The 20,204-nt window shown below is 56.2% G+C and overlaps 10 protein-coding genes across 10 annotated transcripts; 7 read left to right on the top strand and 3 right to left on the bottom strand.

The window, feature by feature from the left end:
- Positions 1 to 144: 144 nt before the first annotated feature.
- Positions 145 to 2,105, top strand: B0H18DRAFT_1083990 (PLP-dependent transferase; the record flags this gene model as incomplete). The annotated part of the gene is given in 11 exon segments (XM_048031729.1): positions 145 to 162; positions 192 to 285; positions 352 to 471; positions 514 to 651; positions 704 to 1,062; positions 1,134 to 1,237; positions 1,293 to 1,406; positions 1,426 to 1,502; positions 1,559 to 1,701; positions 1,754 to 1,936; positions 1,998 to 2,105. The coding sequence occupies 11 exon segments, from the start codon at positions 145 to 147 to the stop codon at positions 2,103 to 2,105; spliced, it is 1,458 nt and encodes a 485-aa protein (XP_047895777.1).
- A 315-nt stretch (positions 2,106 to 2,420) lies between these two features.
- B0H18DRAFT_1209583 (GMC oxidoreductase-domain-containing protein) lies at positions 2,421 to 4,637 on the bottom strand (the record flags this gene model as incomplete). The annotated part of the gene is made up of 8 exons (XM_048036321.1): positions 4,464 to 4,637; positions 4,317 to 4,407; positions 3,958 to 4,256; positions 3,858 to 3,909; positions 3,445 to 3,804; positions 3,311 to 3,389; positions 2,988 to 3,251; positions 2,421 to 2,939 (listed from the first exon to the last, which is right to left on the bottom strand). The coding sequence occupies exons 1-8, from the start codon at positions 4,540 to 4,542 to the stop codon at positions 2,421 to 2,423; spliced, it is 1,743 nt and encodes a 580-aa protein (XP_047895776.1). The 5' UTR covers positions 4,543 to 4,637.
- Positions 4,638 to 5,028: 391 nt separating this feature from the next.
- B0H18DRAFT_995151 (uncharacterized protein) lies at positions 5,029 to 6,040 on the bottom strand. The gene is made up of 4 exons (XM_048045307.1): positions 5,817 to 6,040; positions 5,740 to 5,763; positions 5,530 to 5,679; positions 5,029 to 5,476 (listed from the first exon to the last, which is right to left on the bottom strand). Exons 1-4 carry the CDS (start codon positions 5,928 to 5,930, stop codon positions 5,132 to 5,134), a joined length of 633 nt encoding a protein of 210 aa, XP_047895775.1. The 5' UTR covers positions 5,931 to 6,040; the 3' UTR covers positions 5,029 to 5,131.
- A 1,128-nt stretch (positions 6,041 to 7,168) lies between these two features.
- Positions 7,169 to 9,784, top strand: B0H18DRAFT_1147534 (Acetamidase/Formamidase; the record flags this gene model as incomplete). The annotated part of the gene is made up of 16 exons (XM_048035705.1): positions 7,169 to 7,213; positions 7,415 to 7,434; positions 7,492 to 7,553; positions 7,626 to 7,658; positions 7,711 to 7,821; positions 7,875 to 7,946; positions 8,013 to 8,341; positions 8,433 to 8,528; positions 8,660 to 8,693; positions 8,771 to 8,847; positions 8,906 to 8,969; positions 9,023 to 9,053; positions 9,114 to 9,165; positions 9,221 to 9,245; positions 9,356 to 9,459; positions 9,514 to 9,784. The coding sequence occupies 16 exons, from the start codon at positions 7,169 to 7,171 to the stop codon at positions 9,589 to 9,591; spliced, it is 1,233 nt and encodes a 410-aa protein (XP_047895774.1). The 3' UTR covers positions 9,592 to 9,784.
- A 1,406-nt stretch (positions 9,785 to 11,190) lies between these two features.
- B0H18DRAFT_995145 (uncharacterized protein) lies at positions 11,191 to 12,480 on the top strand. The gene is made up of 3 exons (XM_048045306.1): positions 11,191 to 11,928; positions 11,986 to 12,403; positions 12,458 to 12,480. Exons 1-2 carry the CDS (start codon positions 11,214 to 11,216, stop codon positions 12,012 to 12,014), a joined length of 744 nt encoding a protein of 247 aa, XP_047895773.1. The 5' UTR covers positions 11,191 to 11,213; the 3' UTR covers positions 12,015 to 12,403; positions 12,458 to 12,480.
- On the top strand, positions 12,121 to 13,529 carry B0H18DRAFT_1083986 (uncharacterized protein; the record flags this gene model as incomplete). Its single annotated transcript, XM_048031728.1, has 5 exons — positions 12,121 to 12,205; positions 12,259 to 12,403; positions 12,458 to 12,699; positions 12,764 to 12,978; positions 13,488 to 13,529. 5 exons carry the CDS (start codon positions 12,121 to 12,123, stop codon positions 13,527 to 13,529), a joined length of 729 nt encoding a protein of 242 aa, XP_047895772.1.
- On the bottom strand, positions 13,493 to 14,187 carry B0H18DRAFT_995140 (uncharacterized protein). The gene is made up of 3 exons (XM_048045305.1): positions 13,835 to 14,187; positions 13,643 to 13,782; positions 13,493 to 13,593 (listed from the first exon to the last, which is right to left on the bottom strand). The coding sequence occupies exons 1-2, from the start codon at positions 14,074 to 14,076 to the stop codon at positions 13,677 to 13,679; spliced, it is 348 nt and encodes a 115-aa protein (XP_047895771.1). The 5' UTR covers positions 14,077 to 14,187; the 3' UTR covers positions 13,493 to 13,593; positions 13,643 to 13,676.
- A 1,022-nt stretch (positions 14,188 to 15,209) lies between these two features.
- Positions 15,210 to 15,698, top strand: B0H18DRAFT_1117141 (uncharacterized protein; the record flags this gene model as incomplete). The annotated part of the gene is made up of 1 exon (XM_048033533.1): positions 15,210 to 15,698. One exon carries the CDS (start codon positions 15,210 to 15,212, stop codon positions 15,696 to 15,698), a length of 489 nt encoding a protein of 162 aa, XP_047895770.1.
- A 2,527-nt stretch (positions 15,699 to 18,225) lies between these two features.
- On the top strand, positions 18,226 to 18,568 carry B0H18DRAFT_826820 (uncharacterized protein; the record flags this gene model as incomplete). The annotated part of the gene is made up of 2 exons (XM_048039354.1): positions 18,226 to 18,417; positions 18,473 to 18,568. Coding segments are annotated over 2 exons (288 nt in total), but the record flags the coding sequence as incomplete, so codon positions are not given.
- B0H18DRAFT_161144 (uncharacterized protein) lies at positions 18,447 to 19,565 on the top strand. Its single transcript, XM_048036924.1, has one exon. It carries the CDS (start codon positions 18,804 to 18,806, stop codon positions 19,386 to 19,388), a length of 585 nt encoding a protein of 194 aa, XP_047895768.1. The 5' UTR covers positions 18,447 to 18,803; the 3' UTR covers positions 19,389 to 19,565.
- Positions 19,566 to 20,204: the final 639 nt, after the last annotated feature.

Genomic DNA, 20,204 nt, shown 5'->3' with positions numbered 1-20,204 from the left:
GAACGTTCCTGGCTCGAGTCAGTCGCTGGAGGGCGTCCCGAGTCAACGTTCGTAGTGCCGCCGTCGTATATAGCTGCGTCTGTCCTCGTCTACCGCGGCCTTCACGTTCTCTGCTCTTCTTGTGCCTCTCGATTCTGAGGAGAGATGACTGCCATTGATACCGTTGATCCCAGCCCCGACGACACAAGCAGTACACATATGATGCTGGCAGGAAGCCTCCTCCTTTTGGTCACGCTCTTCGCCCGTTCTGGGCGTTTGATCCTGGATTTGTGAACATGAACCATGGTTAGCACTCATGCAATCAGATTATCCGACCGTATATCCTCAAATTACCTCTCATACTCTGTGCAGGATCATACGGGTCTCTGCCGCTGCCTGTGCTCCTCAAGTGCCAGGAGCTAACCCTTCTCGCGGAACGGAACCCGACAAGTTCCACCGCATCACCTATATGGGCATGCAGCAAGAAGTCAGGTCTGTACTCACAATGACTGGACAACGATGCGTGACATTGAGACTTTGCCCGCAGGAAACGCGTAGCTGATGTAGTCAACGCCGAACTAGATGAGATCGTGCTCGTACCGAACGCGACCCATGGCATCAACACCGTCCTCAGGAACTTCGAATGGAAAGAGGGCGACGTCATAATCGAAGGTCTGCACGCTACCTTTCATTGACGGTAGCTGGCTAAATTCTGCGTCCACAGCAACGACTACGTACAACGCCGTCTCGCGCACCATCCGCTCTCTCAGCGACCGCTCCGCGCCTCCTCGGCCTACACCCGTGAAAACCGTCCTGACGTTCCCCATGACGCGCGCACAGATCCTAGATGACTTCCGCGTCAAGATCAAGGAGGTCAAGGGTGCAGACCCAAACGTGGACTACAGTGATACCCCGCCGGATGCGACGGGCGCCCAGAACAGGAAGGGCAACAAGATCGTCGCAGTGATCGACTCGATCATCTCCAACCCGGGTATGGCGCTCCCCTGGAAGGAACTTGCGCAAATCTGTAAGGAAGAGGGCGTATGGAGTGTCATCGACGGCGCTCACAGCATTGGGCAGGAGGTGTGTATGCCCGTCTCATTTCACAACTTTGTTCAAATGCGCATCTCGCTGATGCGGGCTGTTGTTCGCAGCTGGACATCAACCTGAGCGCCGCGAAGCCAGACTTCTTCATCTCGAATTGCCACAAGTGGTTCTACGCCAAGCGCGGTTGTGCGCTCTTGTACGTTCCAAAGAGGTCAGGGGCGTTTCAATTAGTGATACCTGTCTACACCGAATTGACACACTCCCAGGAACCAGTATATCATCAAGTCGTCGATCCCGACATCACATGCATACTTGTCTCCTAACGATTCAAAGCCACCACCGGCTGACGAGACGAACTTCGTCCTTCAGCATGAATGTAGGTGTAAGCGGCGCAGCCAGACGTGAAAAGGGCTTACAGGTGGGCACTTCAGGGACTGGAACGGCTGACCAGATTCCATACCTGAGCATAGGTGGAGGTATGACTGACTCGTCCTTATATATCCGTTATACTGACGCGATTTCGACATTGTAGCGATTGATTTCCGCCAGTGGCTAGGTGGCGAAGCCGTCATCAATGCGTACTGTCATCAGCTAGCCCTGGATGGAGGTAAGAGGCTGGCAGAATACCTAGGGACCAAGGTTCTAGACGAAACAGGAGAGTTCACGCTCAACATGGTCAGCACTTACGCAGCCATGCGTCACCGTCTTGCTAACAGAGCTGTCTCAGACCAACGTGCAACTCCCGCTGCCGACAGAATCTGCAAACAGCGAGTTCTACACACCACAGGCACGCGAGAACATCCTCAGGGACGTCACCAAGAAGCTCCTCCTCGACTGGAACGTCTCCGCGGGATTCTTCGTACATGCAGGCGCCTGGTGGACGCGCTGCAGCGCCCAGGTTTGGAACGATGTTCGTTCTATGCTACCCAAGTTGAGACTGCTACCGCGACTGACTTACTATGATCATGCAGATTTCTGATTTCGAGTATGTTGGCAAGGCATTCAAGGCTATATGCGGAGAAATCACGGAGATCGTAGAGAAAGGAGGCGAGTTTCCACAGGGCATAGACACGCGCTAGGCTGCGCACTCGACGAAGCTAAGCATGTAAATGTAGGTGTACGAGTTATAACAAATTGACTCTCGCGACAAGGATACCCTTCCACATTGAAGCGATTTACGTCCGCGAGTCCACCTCACCGCGCGTTGTGGTGTATGAACGTTCAACGTTCAATGATAGCTGACAGACACCAGAATACGAGTACTCTGCGTCTAGCAGGCATGCGTTCCAAGATCTGTTCCTTGAACGGCGAAGAGTGAGACAGGATTCCTCATGGCCGACGGGATGACCTGGCTTCCGAGTCGTACACCCAGTTGGCGTCATGACAGAATACCATCATGATCTGAGCATGAGATCAGCACACTTCCCAGCAAATGCATACACGACAGCCTGCGGATGAGCAGCAGGACAGTTCGGGAACACGCTCGCGTCCGCTATTCGCAGCTTCCGAATGCCATGGACGCGGAGCTTGTCATCAATGACCCCAGGACACTCGTCCTCCTCCGGGGCCATCCTACACGTGCTCGAGTAATGGTACATCGTCTCCACGTTCTCGTCGATGTACTCGTCCAGCGCGACGTCGCTCGTTGTGTCTGGGGCGTGCACGGCCTCCAGCGGGTAGCCGTCCACACGCAGCTGCTCAGCCATGGCCGCAGTGACGCGGAGGGCCGCGCGCAGAGCCTTGCGGTCGTCTGGGGATGTCGCGTACCGCATGTCGCAGATGGGTTGTGCTCGTGGGTCGCGAGAGCGTAGGCGGAGGTGACCCGTCGACTTCGCAAGCATGAGTCCGGCGTCGATGCCCATGGTGCCCTTCAAGTGGTCCGTGCCTGGTCTCCTGGGATCACCGACGGTAGACTGAAGTGGGTGAGCATACAACTTACAGGCCATTGACGCGTCACTCACTATCATTACACAGATGTCGGGCACATTGTCAGGGCTGTATGGATCCTGCTGCTCTGCAGACAGCGCAGTGGGCGTGCCGTCGGCGGAAATTACACTCGAGAGACTGAAGATCTCTGTCTCGACCATGAAACACTGAAGTGCGCCGGTGCCGTGTCGGAGATAGTTGTAGAGCTCCCGCAGAAGGGTGAGTGGCTGTCGGAATACGGAGTAGAGTGAATCTGCCATCGGGCAGTTGAAAGACGACTGCACGAGAATGTGATCTTGCTGCCAATGTGGGAATCAATTAGCGAGTGTAGATTCGGTCGCGTTCAGACAGCACGCACCAAGTGGTTTCCGACTCCGGGGGCATGCTTGACCACTGGAATGCCGACTTCGCGTAGATGCTCCTGCGGACCTACACCACTGGTACGTCTCAGCATTCCGCAATCTGGACACAGTACATATTGCTGCGACGAACCTTAACAAAAGCAACTGGGGTGTGCGCAACGCGCCACAACAGAGTACAATCTCTCTCCGAGCGGTAATGACACGCTTAGCACTACCCCCGGAAAATCTCTGCAACTCCACTGCCTCTGCGCTGAGGGTATTGTCGTTGCCATTTGAAATTTCTAGCTTCGTAGCGATGACGCCGCAGCAGACATGGAGGTTCGGTCGGTTCGCGACGACGTCCGCCGGCAGGAATGCGCGGAAGGACGAGTGTCGTCGGCCGCTTGCGTCGAGCGTGTACTGCACCTTGTTAACGCCCGTGCTGGGCTCGAAGGGTGAATTCACGTCGACGGTCTGCCTGAATCCGATCTTCCTTGCCGCCTCTGCAGCCCTTGAGCGACAACGTCAACTTACGAAGATGGGTGGGCCAAGTATACTTCGCACCTCAGCGAACATCCATGCGTGTATGCTTCGAATGATCGTACATCCAGGGGACCTGCAGAGCCCATCAGCATTCTCATTAGCGCCAGTGGAATGATAGTACCATCTACGCCATGGTCCTCCTGAGGCACCGGCCCGGTCCAGTTCTGCGACCTCATGAAATACGGCTTCATCTCATCGTAAGACCAGCCATCCCGGCCCTGCGCATGCCAGGCATTATACTGAGCGGGGACGCCGCACGTGTAGATGTTGGCGTTGATGCGCGAAGTGCCGCCTAGACCAAGGCCTGTAATGAGGGTCCAGGAACGCCCGAGTCTCGAGTCTGGAACACTGTCGAAGACTGTGCTGTGTTTCCCGGTGGAGAGGTGGTGCATTGACAGAAGGGGCGTGGTGTCGAGGAACCTGTGGGCGTCGTGGAGGTGAGCGGCGGCACTGTGATACGAGACTCAAGATGGCACGTACGAGTTGGAGGCGTCGCCCCGCTCCACGAGCAGCACTGAAAATCGTGGGTCCTCACTGAGTCTTCGCGCGAGGAGACATCCGCCTGTACCGCCTGTGGTGGGATTACTTGAGCGACTATTAGCTTGGAGGAAGCGCGTGTCCACTTACCCCCAACGACGATGAAGTCGTAGTGCGACTTCAATTCAGCGAGGGCTTTCACCGGATAACTAGATTTGAAAGGCCACATGGAGCGCTATCCGACACTGCGACAATACAGGAAGACGCAAGGTCAGCACAGACGGATATGCGTGTCGTTACATGTCACGTAAGTATGTTTGTTGTGGTGGTCAGCTTCTCGGATGTCCCTATAGGCTCACGGGGATACCGGGTAAGACTCCTGTACCCATTTAAGTAAAACACTGTACTGAGATCCATTTCGAATAAGTAAAGCAATCACATCAGCAAGCACATCAAGTTCGAGTATCTGACAGAATCGTTCAGCAGCAGATTTTGACTCGGATGCTGCAGTTTCCAAGCAGCAAAACAATAAATACACTGGGTCGCAGTGCAAGGATGTGCCTCCCTCCTGATCTCGTGCTCAAAGGTTCGACTGGGATCCTACGCTGAGACTGAGCAATACACCGTTTTCATTGTATGAGGATGGTGTAATGCTCAGTTTCGCGCGGTGTCTACACTTCACTGCCACATCAAGCTGCACGCATGTGCGTAGGACGAGGCATAGAAGACGCAGATGTATGTGCAGGTTAGCAAGTTGTTCAAAAATTGATATTGACCCAGGAAAGCGGGAGACTGCTCAGGCGCCCTGCGAACTGCACTCAATCCTTCTCTGCCACGATGCTTGTCACCTCCACTCCCGCGATGTTCCCATTCATTGCCCTGCGGCGGTCAACCTCCACGTAATCCGCGTTGGCCTCCGCCGCTGCGCCGACCCACTTGTGCGCACTGTCTCGCACGAAGTCGGCGTACTCCCATATTGTGGGGGAGAGATCTAAGAGGGATTGCGCCCAGATGTAAGTCTGCGCTGGGATGGGCGCGTTGAGCGTGTCGAGCGGAGGGAGCGGCGGGGGTGTGCCGAGGGGTGCTGCTGCTGAACTTTCGGGCGAGGAGAGCGGAATGAAGGAGCCGATAGGGTACGCGGAGACATTCTCGCGCGTATACTCCTGGGAATGTCTAAGGATACGAGCAAGGGAAAGGTGGAACATGTCGGACGTACGTCGCCTTCGAACGTGTCCAATAGCCCAATGTCGGCTTCCTCGAGGCCCTTGACGAGCGTACCACGGACTACGCGCTCCTCCGGGGCCAAGTCATGTTCGTAGAGTTCTCGGGACCTGCTGTAAGGCAGTACGGCAGGATAGTCTGCGCGCTATGTGCGCGGACACATCAGTCACCGGCCGGGTAGCAGCGTAGCGGTGCGGGCGCACACCTTGATACGGTGACGGGTATAGTCCTGCATCCTCGAGTCAAGTACGTCTCGCAGATGTATCTGCAGCAGCTGCTCACCAGTAGCAAAGCAGGACATATCTCCAACTTCTGTCCTTCATGTCCGATAACACGTCGAAGGATGGCTGGGTGGAGGAGTGTGCCATAGAAGAATGCCGTGTACGTCTGCGACATCGTTCGAGATCCACTTGTGCGGAAGAAGGGGAGGATGTTGTCGGGGACGCGTCTGAGCCAGTGCACGGGAAGTCATGGTTATATATATAATAGAGCACTGAGAATGGTGGGACTCAGACGCGTTCAGAATTCCAGATTAATTCCGCCCGATAAGATACGCGTAATGATCACGTGAGACGCGTTCAACCAATCAAATTGAAGGATCACCCGGCAACATGTTCGACCTTTCTTTGACCTGAATCCCCGCCGCGGCTGAATCCACGACTGTACTTTCGCTGGACCTTTAGCAGCTGCTACGCAACGCCGACAACCTCGACGAAGAGTGGAATGCAATTTGCAACTGAGAGTCATGGATACTTGGCGAACCATGGTCGACTGCAGTACTGGTCTCAGCCGGGAGCTCGATTCTATGCCGCGTAATCTACACCTCATGACCCAACGCATGAACTGACTCGGAGCGTTGGGAGCAACCGGTTTTGGATACTTATGTGCGTAGTCTGTCACACATTTAATGGCTTCGCTGTCAAGACGAATGTACTCCCAAACGCAGTATGTCTCCGCCTGCAGGGCAGTGCGGCGACTGTAACCGCTGCAACTGCACATTCAGGCTATTCCTTTTGCAGCCAATCCCCGAGCTGCAACTTGCTTGTTCTGCGGACAGGAGCCATACACGAGTCAACAAGGTCGTGTTTGGGGTCTGCCTACGGGATACTAGGATAGGAGGCTATCCCCTGATCAATGCCTCCCAAGAGCGGAGTGGTGTTCGTCCATATTAATACTCCGAGTCTCGTCATTGTGCTGCTGGTCAGTTGATGATCCAAACATATGAATGGGCATTGTTCTTCACACGAATGCCGTAACACATCAATGCAACCTGAGCCAGAAAGCTATTACAATGTCTGACACTGGGCACAAGATTGCCAAAACTTTCGTCTGTGCAATCCATGACTGATGGTCGAGCTTGCTCCTTTCTAGGTACATACACAGCGCCGGCTTTTCACTGGCATTCTTACCGGTTGTTATCGCGTTCAGCGCTTTGAATGTCTATCGGGACGAGCGATACAGTGGGAGAAGATTCGGACCGCCGCCTTCCCGCTGTCTTATCGTCTTGCAGGGGCTGCTGCTCCGCAGATAAAACGCCCGGCGGGGGCGTGCAGCTGAGCCCGCGACCGTGTTCCCACTTTGCTTCGAATCCTATCCACGTTCACCGGGCGAGCGCGACAGCAATAGCTTGCAGTATGGCCACAGCAGCGAACTCCGTGCCGCACCCCACGATCATTCCGGTAAGCGCTCTCACATCCGTGCTAGGCCCACCGATCGATCGATGATTTGTTTCTATAGATCGACCCTTTCATGTAAGTCTTTCGACAAGTTCTGAAGAGCGCACGCGCTGAACGCATGTCGTCGCACGCAGTCCGGCACCGGAACAGAAGGTACGTATTGACTTGGCTTGCACTACGAATACTCATCCGGCTGTCTATCAGGGCCTCCACAACCGCTGGCAGTGCGTATTTGCGATCTTTCCCGAACTTGACCAGTGCTGATATTCGATTGAATGTAGCCCTGATATCCCTGCATACGCTACTGTGAAGCCCGGTCAAGTCTTCAAACTCGAGTGTATCGGTATGTCATCTCTCATCTCTCTACTCCACTTATCATATCACTCGAGCAATGAGCACTCACCTTTTCGAACAGACTGGACGGGCGCGCAGATCGGCAACAACGACTGTGAGTATTCGTACAGTTGAATGCAGTGTATTTGACTAAATACGTTCGTCAGCCTCCGATGACATCAGGAATGTTGACCTGACGAAGATTCACAACCTCTCCGGCCCTATCGCTGTCGAAGGCGCAGAGCCCGGCGACTGCCTTGTGGTTGACATCCTAGACGGTGAAGTCCCTTCCCCGTACTGACGGCGTTCAATATTCTGACCACGGTCTCAGTCACCCCATTCGAGAAGATGCCCTGGGGCTACACCGGCATCTTCGAGCTCGAGAACGGCGGTGGGCTCTTCGGTACGTCGCCTCCCCCCTCTCCGCGCTGTCGCCTCCTCACACTCAGTCCGTCCTCTCACCCCGCAGCCCGCGAGTTCCAAAGCAAAGCCGCCAAGGCAGTTTGGGACTTCCACGGCGTGTACGCGTCCTCGCGGCACATCCCCGGCGTGCGCTTCGCAGGAGTCTCGCACCCCGGCCTGATTGGCACGGCGCCCTCCGCGGAGCTGCTCGCCACCTGGAATCAGCGCGAGGCCGCCTTGGTCGATGCGCACCCCGGTGCGGTGCCCGCGGTCGCTCTGCTCCCGAACAAGGTGGGCGCGTACGTCGGGCAGGACCTGCCTGATGACGTGCGGGAGAGGATCTATACCGAGGGCGCGAGGACGATCCCGGGCAGGGAGCATGGCGGGAATTGTGATGTGAGTCGAGTTCGAATATCCTTGTTACTGGGTCCCCTTCAGTATAATTCCGTGTATGGTGGCTTGGTACTGAGGAGTTGCCGCCTTTCAGATCAAGAACCTGTCCAAGGGATCGCGATGCTACTTCCCTGTGTTCGTCGAGGGTGCGAACCTCTCCGTTGGCGATCTGCATTTTTCGCAGGGTGACGTGAGTAGTAACTATTCCCTCCCTTCGTACGCAGAGCGCTCTAGCTGATGTAACCCCGTGACAACAGGGCGAGGTGAGCGGACACTGGAATGGGCGTGTCGATACGTGGCGTTTACTTACACTCTTACAAGATGTCGTTCTGCGGCGCCATCGAGATGGTGCGTTGTTGCTGATTCAATAGAGTGCGTAGACTGATCAAGATACCTCTGTTGGGCACGTCATTGGCATCCTACCGTATACAGGCAGGCATCATCACTCTGCAAACGACATCATCAAGGGTGGCGTCGAGAAGTTCGCTATGAAGCAGCCCATCTTCATGGTGCGTGCATTCCGCTGATGTTCGTGTACAGCACCTTACCTCATGTGCTCCGGTGCAGCCCTCGCCTGTCGACCCTCTCTACTCAGCTCAGCTAGTCTTCGAGGGTATCAGTGTTGATCTCCGTGCGTCCACTCCTGTCTGCACCGGTGTCGCGCGTGGCTGACGGCTTGCATAGATGGTGACGGAAAGCAGTATGACATGGATGCGTACGTACATCTTCTAATTCGGCCATATATCAGAGCTCATATGCGAGATGACGTCTTTAGTACTGTCGCCTACAAGCAAGCAGCACTCAACTGTATCGCGTACCTCATGAAGGTAGGTCTGAGCGACTTGTGGGTGGCAACGAGTAAAGCTGAACGTAACCTTCCAGCTCGGCTATACTCGTGAACAATCTTGTGAGTGTCGTATTATATCGTTTCTCTTCACCTCTTGCGTTGTACTACGGGCCAACGCCGTCGATCCCTTTGTCTTGCCTGTTCTGACGCATAATGACCTTGCACGCTAGACCTCTTGCTGTCAGCCGCTCCCGTCGAATCGCACGTCGGTGCCATCGTCGACTCTCCGAACGCCTGCGTCACCCTTGCGCTGCCGCTTGGTATCTTCGAGAATGTATGTCCTACCCATGTGTTGAGTTCCAGCCGTGACACGTTCTATTATGCATAGGACATCCGGCCGAACCCAGAGGGTTTGACGAAGAGGGACTTCGGACAGTGCGCCATCCGGAGCGACGGCGTCGTCTAAATCTTTGGCTGTGTGGACGTAACAATTCGAAGGTGAACGCGGCTCAACACTGTATGGAGAAGAGTGTATTTCTACGAAGATTGTATACCACCAGTAGTAGCGTAGCACCAAGCTTACAATGCGGGAGATTTGTACTGACGTAGCGGGCGCATCCCACCCAGTGCTCCTGCAACGTCACGTACGCGTATTCCTTCCATAAGCACGGGACTAGTATGGCGGGTGGCTAGCTTGCCGGTGCGTTAGGGTAGCGTATGAAAGTGCCCTGTAAATTACACGTATGTTTTTTACACGTATTTTACATGTATATTACTAGTAAGTTACCGAGCCCAATAATAGAGATGTAAGAAAGTGTAAGTTAATAATGTCACGTGCTAGATATCTCGCAGTCTCTTGCCTGGCATTGTCTCGTACCCATGCATCCGTGCAATTACTGTAGCCACCACATCGTCTACACGTCTGGGCCATTTCATGCGGCGCACCCCATACCTTTAGTGCCCTTGAGCGCCCGCTTGTAGCGGTCACATTGGCTGGGCCGGCGCGAGATCCTACCGTCCGATCCTTTCCTTTTTAGGGGTGCTACATTGCTCGTGCGCTCCGTCACGCTTGTCCCGATACCACTTCCGCTTCGTCTTGAGCAAGGCAGATGTTCCTGGTGATTGTTTCCCCTGATTCATGCTTAGATGTCCCAAGAGGACATTTGATTCACCTCATTGAGCATCAAACACAATAGTTGGAAGGGAGGATGGTGCAGCGTCCACCAAGCCATTTGGGATACTTATATAATGCCAACACAGCTGGTATATATGTGTTATGGCTGAGTGGTTTGATGGTGTACTTCTTATTTTGCATCGCGCGGGTTCGAGTCTGTGTTATTGAATTTCTTTTTGCAGTGTGGTACGACTGGCTGTCCGATTTTATTGCTGAGGCTTACATGGCTATCTGTCGTAGCGCGGCGCGAGGATCGTACAGGTCCGTCGAGACGGGGCAAGGAGTGTCGCAGAGATGAAGCACAGGAGTGATGTAGCACCCCGGAAAAGGAAAGGATCGGACAGTAGGATCTCGGGGCCCAACCGATGTGACCGCTACAAGCGGGCGCTGTGTGCGGCATGAAATGCCCCAGACGCGTGAACAGCGGTGGGGTACGGTGGGGTGCGAACTTATTTTCATGGATGCCAGAATCATACTATTGAGATATTGAGACGTCGCCGCGCGTAGCGCGGCGCGCCCTGGATGCGATCACCTAATCACGTGACCCCAAGTAACTTACGGTAAGAAACATATGTAAATAACTTACACTGTCGGGGAGTTACTTACCTACCGGTAAGTTACCCACCTCGAGTTTCTTACGCAACCTTACGGTGCGTTACTAGTGTCCTGCCGACGGATCTCGATGGATTTGCACTAGGATCCCAAAAAGGAAGGTGTCCTTGATTAGCTTCCCGGCCGTCGACTTTGGCATGACTTGTTCTCGTTCTCCGCTCATTCATTCTTTCACCAAGCACTCTTCCGTAGTCGTCACATTTTTTGCTCGCTCTGCATTCATTCCCTCTGCCGCCGTTTTTCTCGCTTTTTCGATCCTTCCCTTTTCGCTTTCAATATGCGCCCTCAACAACCTGTGGTAGATGAGAAGAACCCGTTCTACTGCCCCGCTCTCGACGCAATCGCTTTCCTGCAAAACCTCCGACACGAAATCCATGCGGACCCACCTCCCTACTCTCGCACTCCGGGCGACTGCCTGCCTTCTTTCGCCGAATGTCTCGACAAGTCCCTGGACGAAGCCGAACTCCAAGAACTACTCTACAGGGCCGTGCCTCGAGTCCTCGACAGCCCCGACGTCTCCCAGGCTAATCTCAAATTCTCTGGATACTTCTGTGATCACAGCACCCCTGCACCACGCCGCGGCCTGCAAGACATCCCTCCTGGACTCAAAGCAAAGCGCAGGAGGCCTTCCCCCCCGGGAACCTTCAGTGATATGCTCGCGCCCCCGAAAAGAGAGAAATCGTACCAGAGCGTCAACGAGAGCTCCTTCGAACTCAGCGCTAGGGGGGAGAAGCTCAAGTACTTCAGAGAATCCGTGGACGCTCTGTACTCGCCATATGCGCCACTCAGCTATGGGTACTCCGACGCGGACCGGCGGCCGACGACGTTCGAGCTGGAGAGAAAGATCCGGGCACTGGAAGGTGCGTATATGCTGCATCCCATCGACGCTGACGGAGGTACAATGGCAATGGCGCGTGTTGCCCACGTATATGATGTGCTGTAGACGAGTTATACGGTCCTCCAGTCGGCGCGGAGACTCCTCGCAGCATGAACGCGCTCACGACGCGTCTCGACGCGCTACTCCCCGGCATCAGGCTTAAGGAGCGACTACGGGCACTCAACGTGAATTCTCACCAGCATATAGCGGAGCTTCTCGCCGTTGATGGTTCGTGTTGTCCTCTTCCGCCGTAGCAATGCAGTGGCTTGTCTGACCAAAGTGTTTGCGATTTGGCAGGGCACCTGAACGCGCGAGTCCTAGAGATGCTCCGCATGTCCGAAATCGATTGCCTCGATCTCACCGCGTCGCTCATGGATGCGGAGGGCCTCAACTTCGGGGCGAGGGAGCTGCTGCCAGGTGCATGCCTTGAGGGTGCTTTCATCGAACATACCTAACTCAGTTTGCGGCAGTCTTCCGCAAGCCGAATAGCTTCCTCTTCTTGAGCGAGCTCAGCCTCAGCGACGCATCCCTACAAGACTTCGACATGACCTACATACACCACCTCCCGCGTCTGTCCCGGCTCTGGCTTAGCAACACAGGAATCAGCAACGAGGCGTACGCACCACATACATCTCCCTGCATCATCGATTGACTCACAGGATGTAATAGCGTATATCACCTCGTCGCGCTCCGCCGGACACTCTCCGAGCTCGACATCGCACTGAACGCCGCCATCGACGATGATGTCGTCTCCGCGCTGCTCGCCCTCCCCAAGCTGTCCTACCTCTCGGTCTTCGACACCGGTGTGCGCATGCTTGGGCTGCGCCGCCTCGCGAGGGGCATCACAGACCGAGATGCGGAGTATGGCCTCGACATCGAGGTTCCACGCGAGTGCGAGGAGTACCTCGACAGTACGTCTTCGCCGTCTTCTACCGTCCGAGACTGAGAGAAACGGCTGACGAACGGACTCGTCAGGTATGCACCGCAGGTACATGCTGCACCCTGAGCCGCCGCTCATCGCCGAGCCCGGCGCATGCGCGGACCTCTCCGTGCCAGCGCTCCGGCGGAATCTCGCCGCGCACGCGGCGTACGATGCGCAGATCGTCGTAGGCGGAACCAGGCAGGAGATGGCGGAGCGTTTGGAGCGAATTCTTCGGGTACGCGAGGCGGATTTGGGGGTGAGGGACATGGTGTGGAGGAGGGCCGGTGGGGATGGAATGGGTGTGAAGCGGGAGTCTGAAGGTAGTGTGGACATGGAGGTGTTCTGAGTGAGCGCCAATGGTCATGGGGTATTCAATTCGTCCGTATGGCTGCAGGGGTCTCGCCTTGCACTTGGTAGAAGTATCCTGGTACACACGCTATAAGCACTCCATAAAAACGTACGAACCGCATCCTCCACGATGATCTGGGCGTCGAATTCGAAGTCGCCCGCTTGAAGCTCAACACTGCGCCCCTTGCACATCAGCATTGGGCTCTGATAAGAGATGCATGCCCACCGCCCTCGGCATAGACGTCGCATATGTTTCCGCTCGCAGCAGCTCACTAGATGCACTGAATGTCATGTAGATCGGTCAATATACTTGAGCAGATGGACTGGTATTACGAGATCTCGATCGAGTCCCAGCAGTAAAGGGTGAGTTTAGCTATGTCTGGAATAATTGTGTCAGAACATTTCATGGTCCATAAGAACCGTACAAAGCTTACAGGCAGTGGGGAAAAGACGGACTCGAGCATAGAATAAGATGACGACGAAAGCGCACAATGAGAGCAATGAAAGTACTAGTCCGAGTATTCCGCGAACGCTCCTGGGGATAACCTCAGACATTGTTTGTCCTCCTGCGATGAGAAGCATACCTCAGAACCACAACGTCAGACCCAAGTTCTCTCTTCACTTATTGGTCGGCACCGCTCCCCTCAGGCGGGTCCGCCCGTCCTTCAGGATTTCAGTGAGGATCGGACTCGCCGCCGGTCTGTACTTGTACTCTGCCGAGTACCTAGGCGACGACTCAGTACATATAGCACGCAGGCGAGGCTTCGCGTCCTCACCGCTCAGCGTAGATGATCTTCGGCCGGTTGGCGTGCTTGCGGACGGCCCACACAAGCCAGAGGGATAAGAGGAGGAAGGTGATGAGTGCGAGCCGCCGCCACGGCGAGGAGCGCTGCGTGGGCAAGGGCTTAACGTCGTCCTCTGTAGGCTCGTCGTCTTCCACGCTCTCCGCGTCGGATGTGTCGCTCTCCGCGTCCTTGTCCTCCTTGGTGACCAGGTTGCGCTTCTCTTCCTCGGACATCTTCGGAGGTACAGAAAGACGGAAATACCGAGGGGGTGTAGAGGTGCTGGATGTACAACAGCAAGTAATGGGCAGCTACGAAGTGGGAGTGTGCTGTGAGTCGAGGACTGTAAGTATTAGACCGCTCGGCGCTCGCCAGTGCTACGACCACGTGACGGTAGTCACGATACGTCAACGCGCACCGCGCACGCACCACTGGCAGTTCCGGCACTTGAACCGCACTGTGAAGCACTAGGAGCTCTGGCACACTCGAGCGCATACACTCAGCTCATTGGCATCTCCGCCTCCGTACACCGTTGCCTCTCAAGATACTGCATCAATAGGTCTCGTGGAATGCCCAAAGCCAGTGCGAAATCGACCCCGTCCGAGCCGTCGCTGGCCCGCGCCATAGCGAAATCGACGTGCGTGCACCGACTTGCCACTTGGCCTGGAGACAGATTTGTCCCTGGCTTGCACGATTTGCAGGCTGATTTTAAAACAATGGTCTTCAGACAAGAGCGAACATCATATCCCATGTTAAATACCATAAGGAGGAGCGCGCCGAAACGCTGCTTCGCGGAGAGAGGTGCGGGCAGCGCTGGCGTTCCAGAGGACTGCCCCTTGCCGTGGCGGCGACAGAAGACCAAAATCATAGCACGCACGCCTAACGGGGATGTCGCGATACGGTACGCAGCTTTTCATTGCGGATCAGAGGCACTCCAGACAGCTCACGACGCAGAATCTCGCTGCCGGCGGGAGTTTAGGGAACGTTAGCACGTCGAACTCTACTCGCTTGCTATACCCAGAGCGAAAGAGAGCCTATAACCCGTTTACGACTGCCGGCTTGTGGACTCTATAGCATCGTCTTCTCGTCACCCGACGTCTGATATAAGGAGTTCCCTCGTCGTCTGCGGTCTCTTTCAGACCAGCTACGCGTCACGGCAACCGACTCCGACGCCTCCGGACGATGTGCTTTAACAGCTGTCAGTGAGGGCGCACTGTCTCCTCGCTCGACTTCTCTGAAAGATCGTGACGGTGACCCCTATGCTCAGGCCGACTTGCCCCAACACCGGCAGGAGCAAGACCAGGAAATGGAAGATCTAGTTGGCGGCCGTGGTGCTGACGCAAGGCCACGTCGAACGGAAGACAGTCGCATGGATGCCTCGCGCGAACGTCTCCAGGATGATAGCTTCAAGAATACGCATTGCCTTTCCGAGGAGGCACCGCCCACGTTCACCGAGGACCCCATCATTCGCGACGTGTACATCGACGTGTACCTCGCAGCGACCTTCCACCATATCTCACTCAAGGAAGCCCAGTTCATGCTCGACAGCCTTCACCGGACACTCGTTGCGTTATCAAAGCGCCCCGGTGTCGAATTGCAAGGACTGGACGCGATGGCGCGTACCCTTCCTGACGTCTGTCGGCGACTAGGCTTGGACCCCGGCCAACACGCAGTTTACTACTTCCTTTGCGATATATGTTGGACTCGCCACCAGCCCTCTGAGCTCTATCAGCTGGAGACCTCGGGATGTACACGGCCTGGATGCTCTGGCGTTCTATTTGTGACGAAACAAATCGATGGACGTACGGAACGCATCCCGCTCAAGATTCTTCCTGTCGCATCCAGTATCGGTGACTAGCAAACTCACTCAAGATACGCTACATTCGCAGAAACATGGCTCGGACAATCACCTTCTCAACTGAAATGCTCACTTCCCGGAACGTGAAGATTGACGACCGTGGCCCCTACAGCATCATTTTCTCCCTTCTCCAATCGCACCTGTAGTACCACTACCTCAGATACACCACCGTCTACGTGCGGCGGAATTCGGGAATTGTGCCTTGTCATGCCATGAAGCCTCACGGAATCCGAGTGTTTGTGACGCGCTCTAAGGATCGTGTGTGTGACGGCCATTTGGTCGAGGACGGGTCGGGGCCCTACAAATCCAGAGCACAGCTCACTTCGCAGTTCTACGAAAGAAAGATACCGCATATAACTCGCGTGGTAAAGTGGTAAATTCACTTATGCTCGATATTATGGAGGTGGCGGGCCTGCAGGCGCTGAGCGGGCCATGCGATCTGGCGATCTGGTCATTGATCCCGACGCGCGCCGCGACGCCGGTCGCGATCTACGATCGCCGACACTGCGGCGACAGTATCATGCCATTCGACTTTGTGCAGCACAACGGCGAGCGGCCCACCAGAAGGGCCCGAAATTGGAAGCCTTATTGCAGCCGCAGTGACAACGCACGCCCACAATGACCCACACAAGCGGGTGCACTCTATGCGCACAGCTTGACTCTTTACAACTTCTTCAACTCTGTAGGACACTCCGGTGAAGGGCGACGGTGGTTATTCCCGTCTCCGCGAACCTGGGTTGGTGAGTGGAATTGCAGGAGAGGTGACGCGGTTAACGAGGAACCTTGGCACAGGGTCAAAGTCCGTTCCTTATTTGGAATACGGCGCAGACACGAAAGCTTTGGGCTCTGGTCCCGTCCATGCCGAGGAGTGAACGGGTCGACGAGGTGAACAGAGTGCATTTATCTGTGCGGTGCATCATGCAAGGACTCGGAGGCTACAATTCGAAAGGCCATGGGTGCGACCCCGAGTCCGCTGCACACTCCACCGATGAAGGCGGCGTTACTGTCACCAAAATGTCAGCTTCGAGCGGGAGCTCAGTATGGAGAACGACGAACATACGTTGGTGAGTGCTCCCCCCCAGTGTAAGAGACGGCTCATAATAGCACGAATCCAGGAGGATGCGAAGGCCCCATGTACTGGTCATGCCAGGCAGACCGCTGCACCACAACTGATATTCTCGTCGTCCCGGCCCAGACGGACGCATGTCCGACGAAGGAGGCGTTGGTCGAGGGAAGGAAGAGCGCGCGATGCCCGACACGCAGCAACCTCGCCGTGCCCGTTTCCCTTCTGGTGGTGCTTCTTCCCCATTACCTAACATTCGCTCAAAGACGACCCCTGATATCCTCGCCCAAACCGTCCGCTCTTCCGGCGGCAGAATGGCGATAACAATCTCTCACGGAGCCAATTTCCTAATTCTCACTGTGGGTCCACATGCCGAGTATGGACAGCCAGAACCCATCCAGGCGCTTCCGCACGCGTCCCGCATCCCATCCTCCACCACCACAGGCCCCCGCCGACCCTCCCGCAGGCCCGAATCGCCAGGATAGCTCTGGGTCGGATTCCGGCTCATTTGGCGGGCAGGGCGCTGCTCGGCAGCCCCGCGCCCCAGGAGCCTCAGCATGGCCAGGGTGTCACGGGCGCTAGCGCATTCGCTCAAAATCCGGGCTTCAACGACGTCGGGCGGGGCGACAACGCTTACGCCACAATCCGGGCTCATAGTGCTCAATATGGAGGCGCAGGGCCTTTCGGTTCCGCTCAGGGTCCTCAATTTGTGCAGGAAGGTGGTCACGGCCAGCTTCAGTATGCGTTCGCGGGCTATGGTGTGCCTGCGCCATCTCTGTCACCCTCTACGGGCTCGCCGCAGGTAAGGACTACTCCGGCCTTATCAGATCGTTGTATTCTTGAACTCATTGCATTTCAGCCGACCGGCAACACGAGCAGCGACTCGAGCAGCCCCCCTGGCTCGGCCGGGAGCCAGCTGAGCCAACATAGCGGCGGCATAGGGCCCAGGAGCCCCCAGGACGTGTTTCATGCCCCCGGCGTCGCAGGGCACGCGCACAGGGCGCATGGCCGCAGATCGGTACCGAAGGACACGTCCAGGGTGTGTATAACGCGTCGCCACAGTCGTTCAGTCCCGAGCCTCCGTATGGCGCATATATCCGTCACGGCGGACTGGAGCAGGCGGGGTACGGGAATGTGGCGCATGGAATGGCGGGTGATGCCTCGCGGCGTCCTCCGGCGCATCGGTTCGTGTCGACAGGCATCGTTGCGGGCCCGCCGTCGCAAAACACGCCGCGCCACATCCATGGCAGAGACCAATTCGTGCACCCACATGCACCCTCGCACCTGCAGACGCCCCAACTCGATCTGCGCACTCACCAGCTGTCCCGTGAAGACAGTCCGGTGCATTATGGAGGGCCTCAGCAGCCGTATGGTGTGCCGATCCTGCAACCACCGTTTATGGACGCGGGGAGCGTGCAGCAGCCCCAGCCGCCTCTGACCCACATCGCTGCGGCTAACCTGGGCGAGAACCTGACGCTGGACATGCTCTCCGACTCTGCTATTCCTGGGGAGAAGCCCAACTACCCGTACCCGACGCTGATCAAGGCGGCTATTCTGGGGAGCCCGCGCAAGGCGCTGACGCTGCAGGGGATATACAAGGCTCTCGAGGATAGGTTCGAATGGTTCAGGAGTAACAGGAACGATAAGGCTTGGCAGGTGGGTTCCGTTCAGTCATCGTATTCACACCCAGGAACTGATGAACGCGACGCAGAACTCGATCCGGCATAACCTCTCTCTGAACAAGATGTTCCGCAGGCTGGCGAAACCGATCACTGAACCGGGCAAGGGCAGCTACTGGACGGTAGACTTTGCTGCTGGCGAGGGCAACAAGCGCGAGCGGAAGCGCACGAAGCGCGCTGGTATGGCCGAGCAGGCGCGCCGCGCAATGGAGGGCGACGCTCCCTCTTCGTCGCACCAGGACAACAGCATTAGCAGCGGGGAAGAAAGTGACGTGCCGGGACACAGCTTCCCTCCGCGCCGTACTCGGCAGACCGATCTATCAGGAGCCTTCTATCGACCCTGCGCTGCTCACCCAGGGCCGCATGTCCCCTCAGAGGAGGCCCAGACTGAGCCCCGCACCGTACGCCCGCCCAGCGTTCCCCATGTCGGTCCCTGCGCCGGCCGTGCAGGACCCGCGCGTCGCTGCGCTCGGTCAGTTCTCTATGCGTCCCGGCCAGACCGCCGCATTCGGAAACCCGACTGTCGGTCAGTCTGCATTCAGCCAAGGCTCTCAGGGCTTTGACCCATGGGAGGCCTCCTTCATGGCAGGCCCGATGGGACCGCCTACCTGGGGAACACAGGTTTGCGCTCCACCGGCGTTCGAAGACCCGTTCTCGCCTGCTGGCCCGGCTTCCAATGTCGGATACCAACCACAGATGCCTGGTCGCGCCGCCAGAGAAAGCATGGCGGCTGGTCCTTCTCGTGCCGCGGCGGGTGCCCAGTCTCATGCGCCCGTCTACCATCATGGCTCCCTCGCTGTCTCCGCCGAAACAGTGGCCTCTGCGGCGGGCACCAGGTCGAGCTCTACTTCCGACGCTGGGAGCGCGCGCAGTGGCAACCTCGCGGGAACTAGCGTCTCTCAGGCGTACAGGCACAGCAGCAGCTCTTCTTCGTCGCAGTCATCCTAGGGAAGCTTCCTCGATTGACCCGTCCTTGGAGTCCTGCGCGGCGTGTCAGAGCGACATGTCGCGGAGGACTCCTCGCTCAGGCAACCCATGCACAAGTTTTGTTCTCCGTCAAGTCAAGTCCCTATGCATCCCAAGTTTTGTCAAGATAAATTGCAAACAAATCGCTGATCCACTTTCGTCCGTCTCATGCTATCTCGCTTTCGTGTCTCCCAATGCCCAGCTGTCATACACTTGTTTTCGACAACCGCTCTCTCGATAGTCTACGAAGCTCTCCTGTCTCGTGGAGGAACCGTTCAACTTTGAACATCCGGTTCTGCCACGGGGCGCAGATCGCTGTCCGACCCACCCTATATTTTATAGTCCAGTCTGCGTTCGGTGTACGATTACAACGTCGGTGATCCCTCCCTGTCTTGCTATGCCACCCTTGCTTTCATGAAACCGCACCACATCACTATCCGAACCGTCATCTCGTCTGTTGTACTTGCTGTGCTGTGCTGTCGTTTGCTTGGTCAATGACGGGCTGACATGTAGCAATGTTGTGTAGATGCTTAGCTTTGCTGTATGTAACGTGCATATATCTACAGTGTTACTACATAGTCGACTGGAATGAGGCCATCCTGTGACTGGGTGCCAGCACTACTTCGGCGATCCGACGGCGACTGACAGTCATCACTGTTTCGAAGGCTGGATGCATGCGGAGACCAGACGCACAGTAAGTAGATATTGGCTAATGGTACCACAGCCGGTTCGCGGGGCTTCTACGGCACGCACACAACCACCGGCCTATCTGAACGCGGTCGTGAGACCCATTTCGAG

Source organism: Fomitopsis serialis, assembly GCF_022376445.1.
Source record: "Fomitopsis serialis strain Sig1Antser10 chromosome Unknown B0H18scaffold_18, whole genome shotgun sequence".
NCBI lineage: Eukaryota > Fungi > Basidiomycota > Agaricomycetes > Polyporales > Fomitopsidaceae > Fomitopsis > Fomitopsis serialis.
Note: the sequence above shows the minus strand (reverse complement) of the source record. Positions and strands in the feature narration are given on the sequence as shown.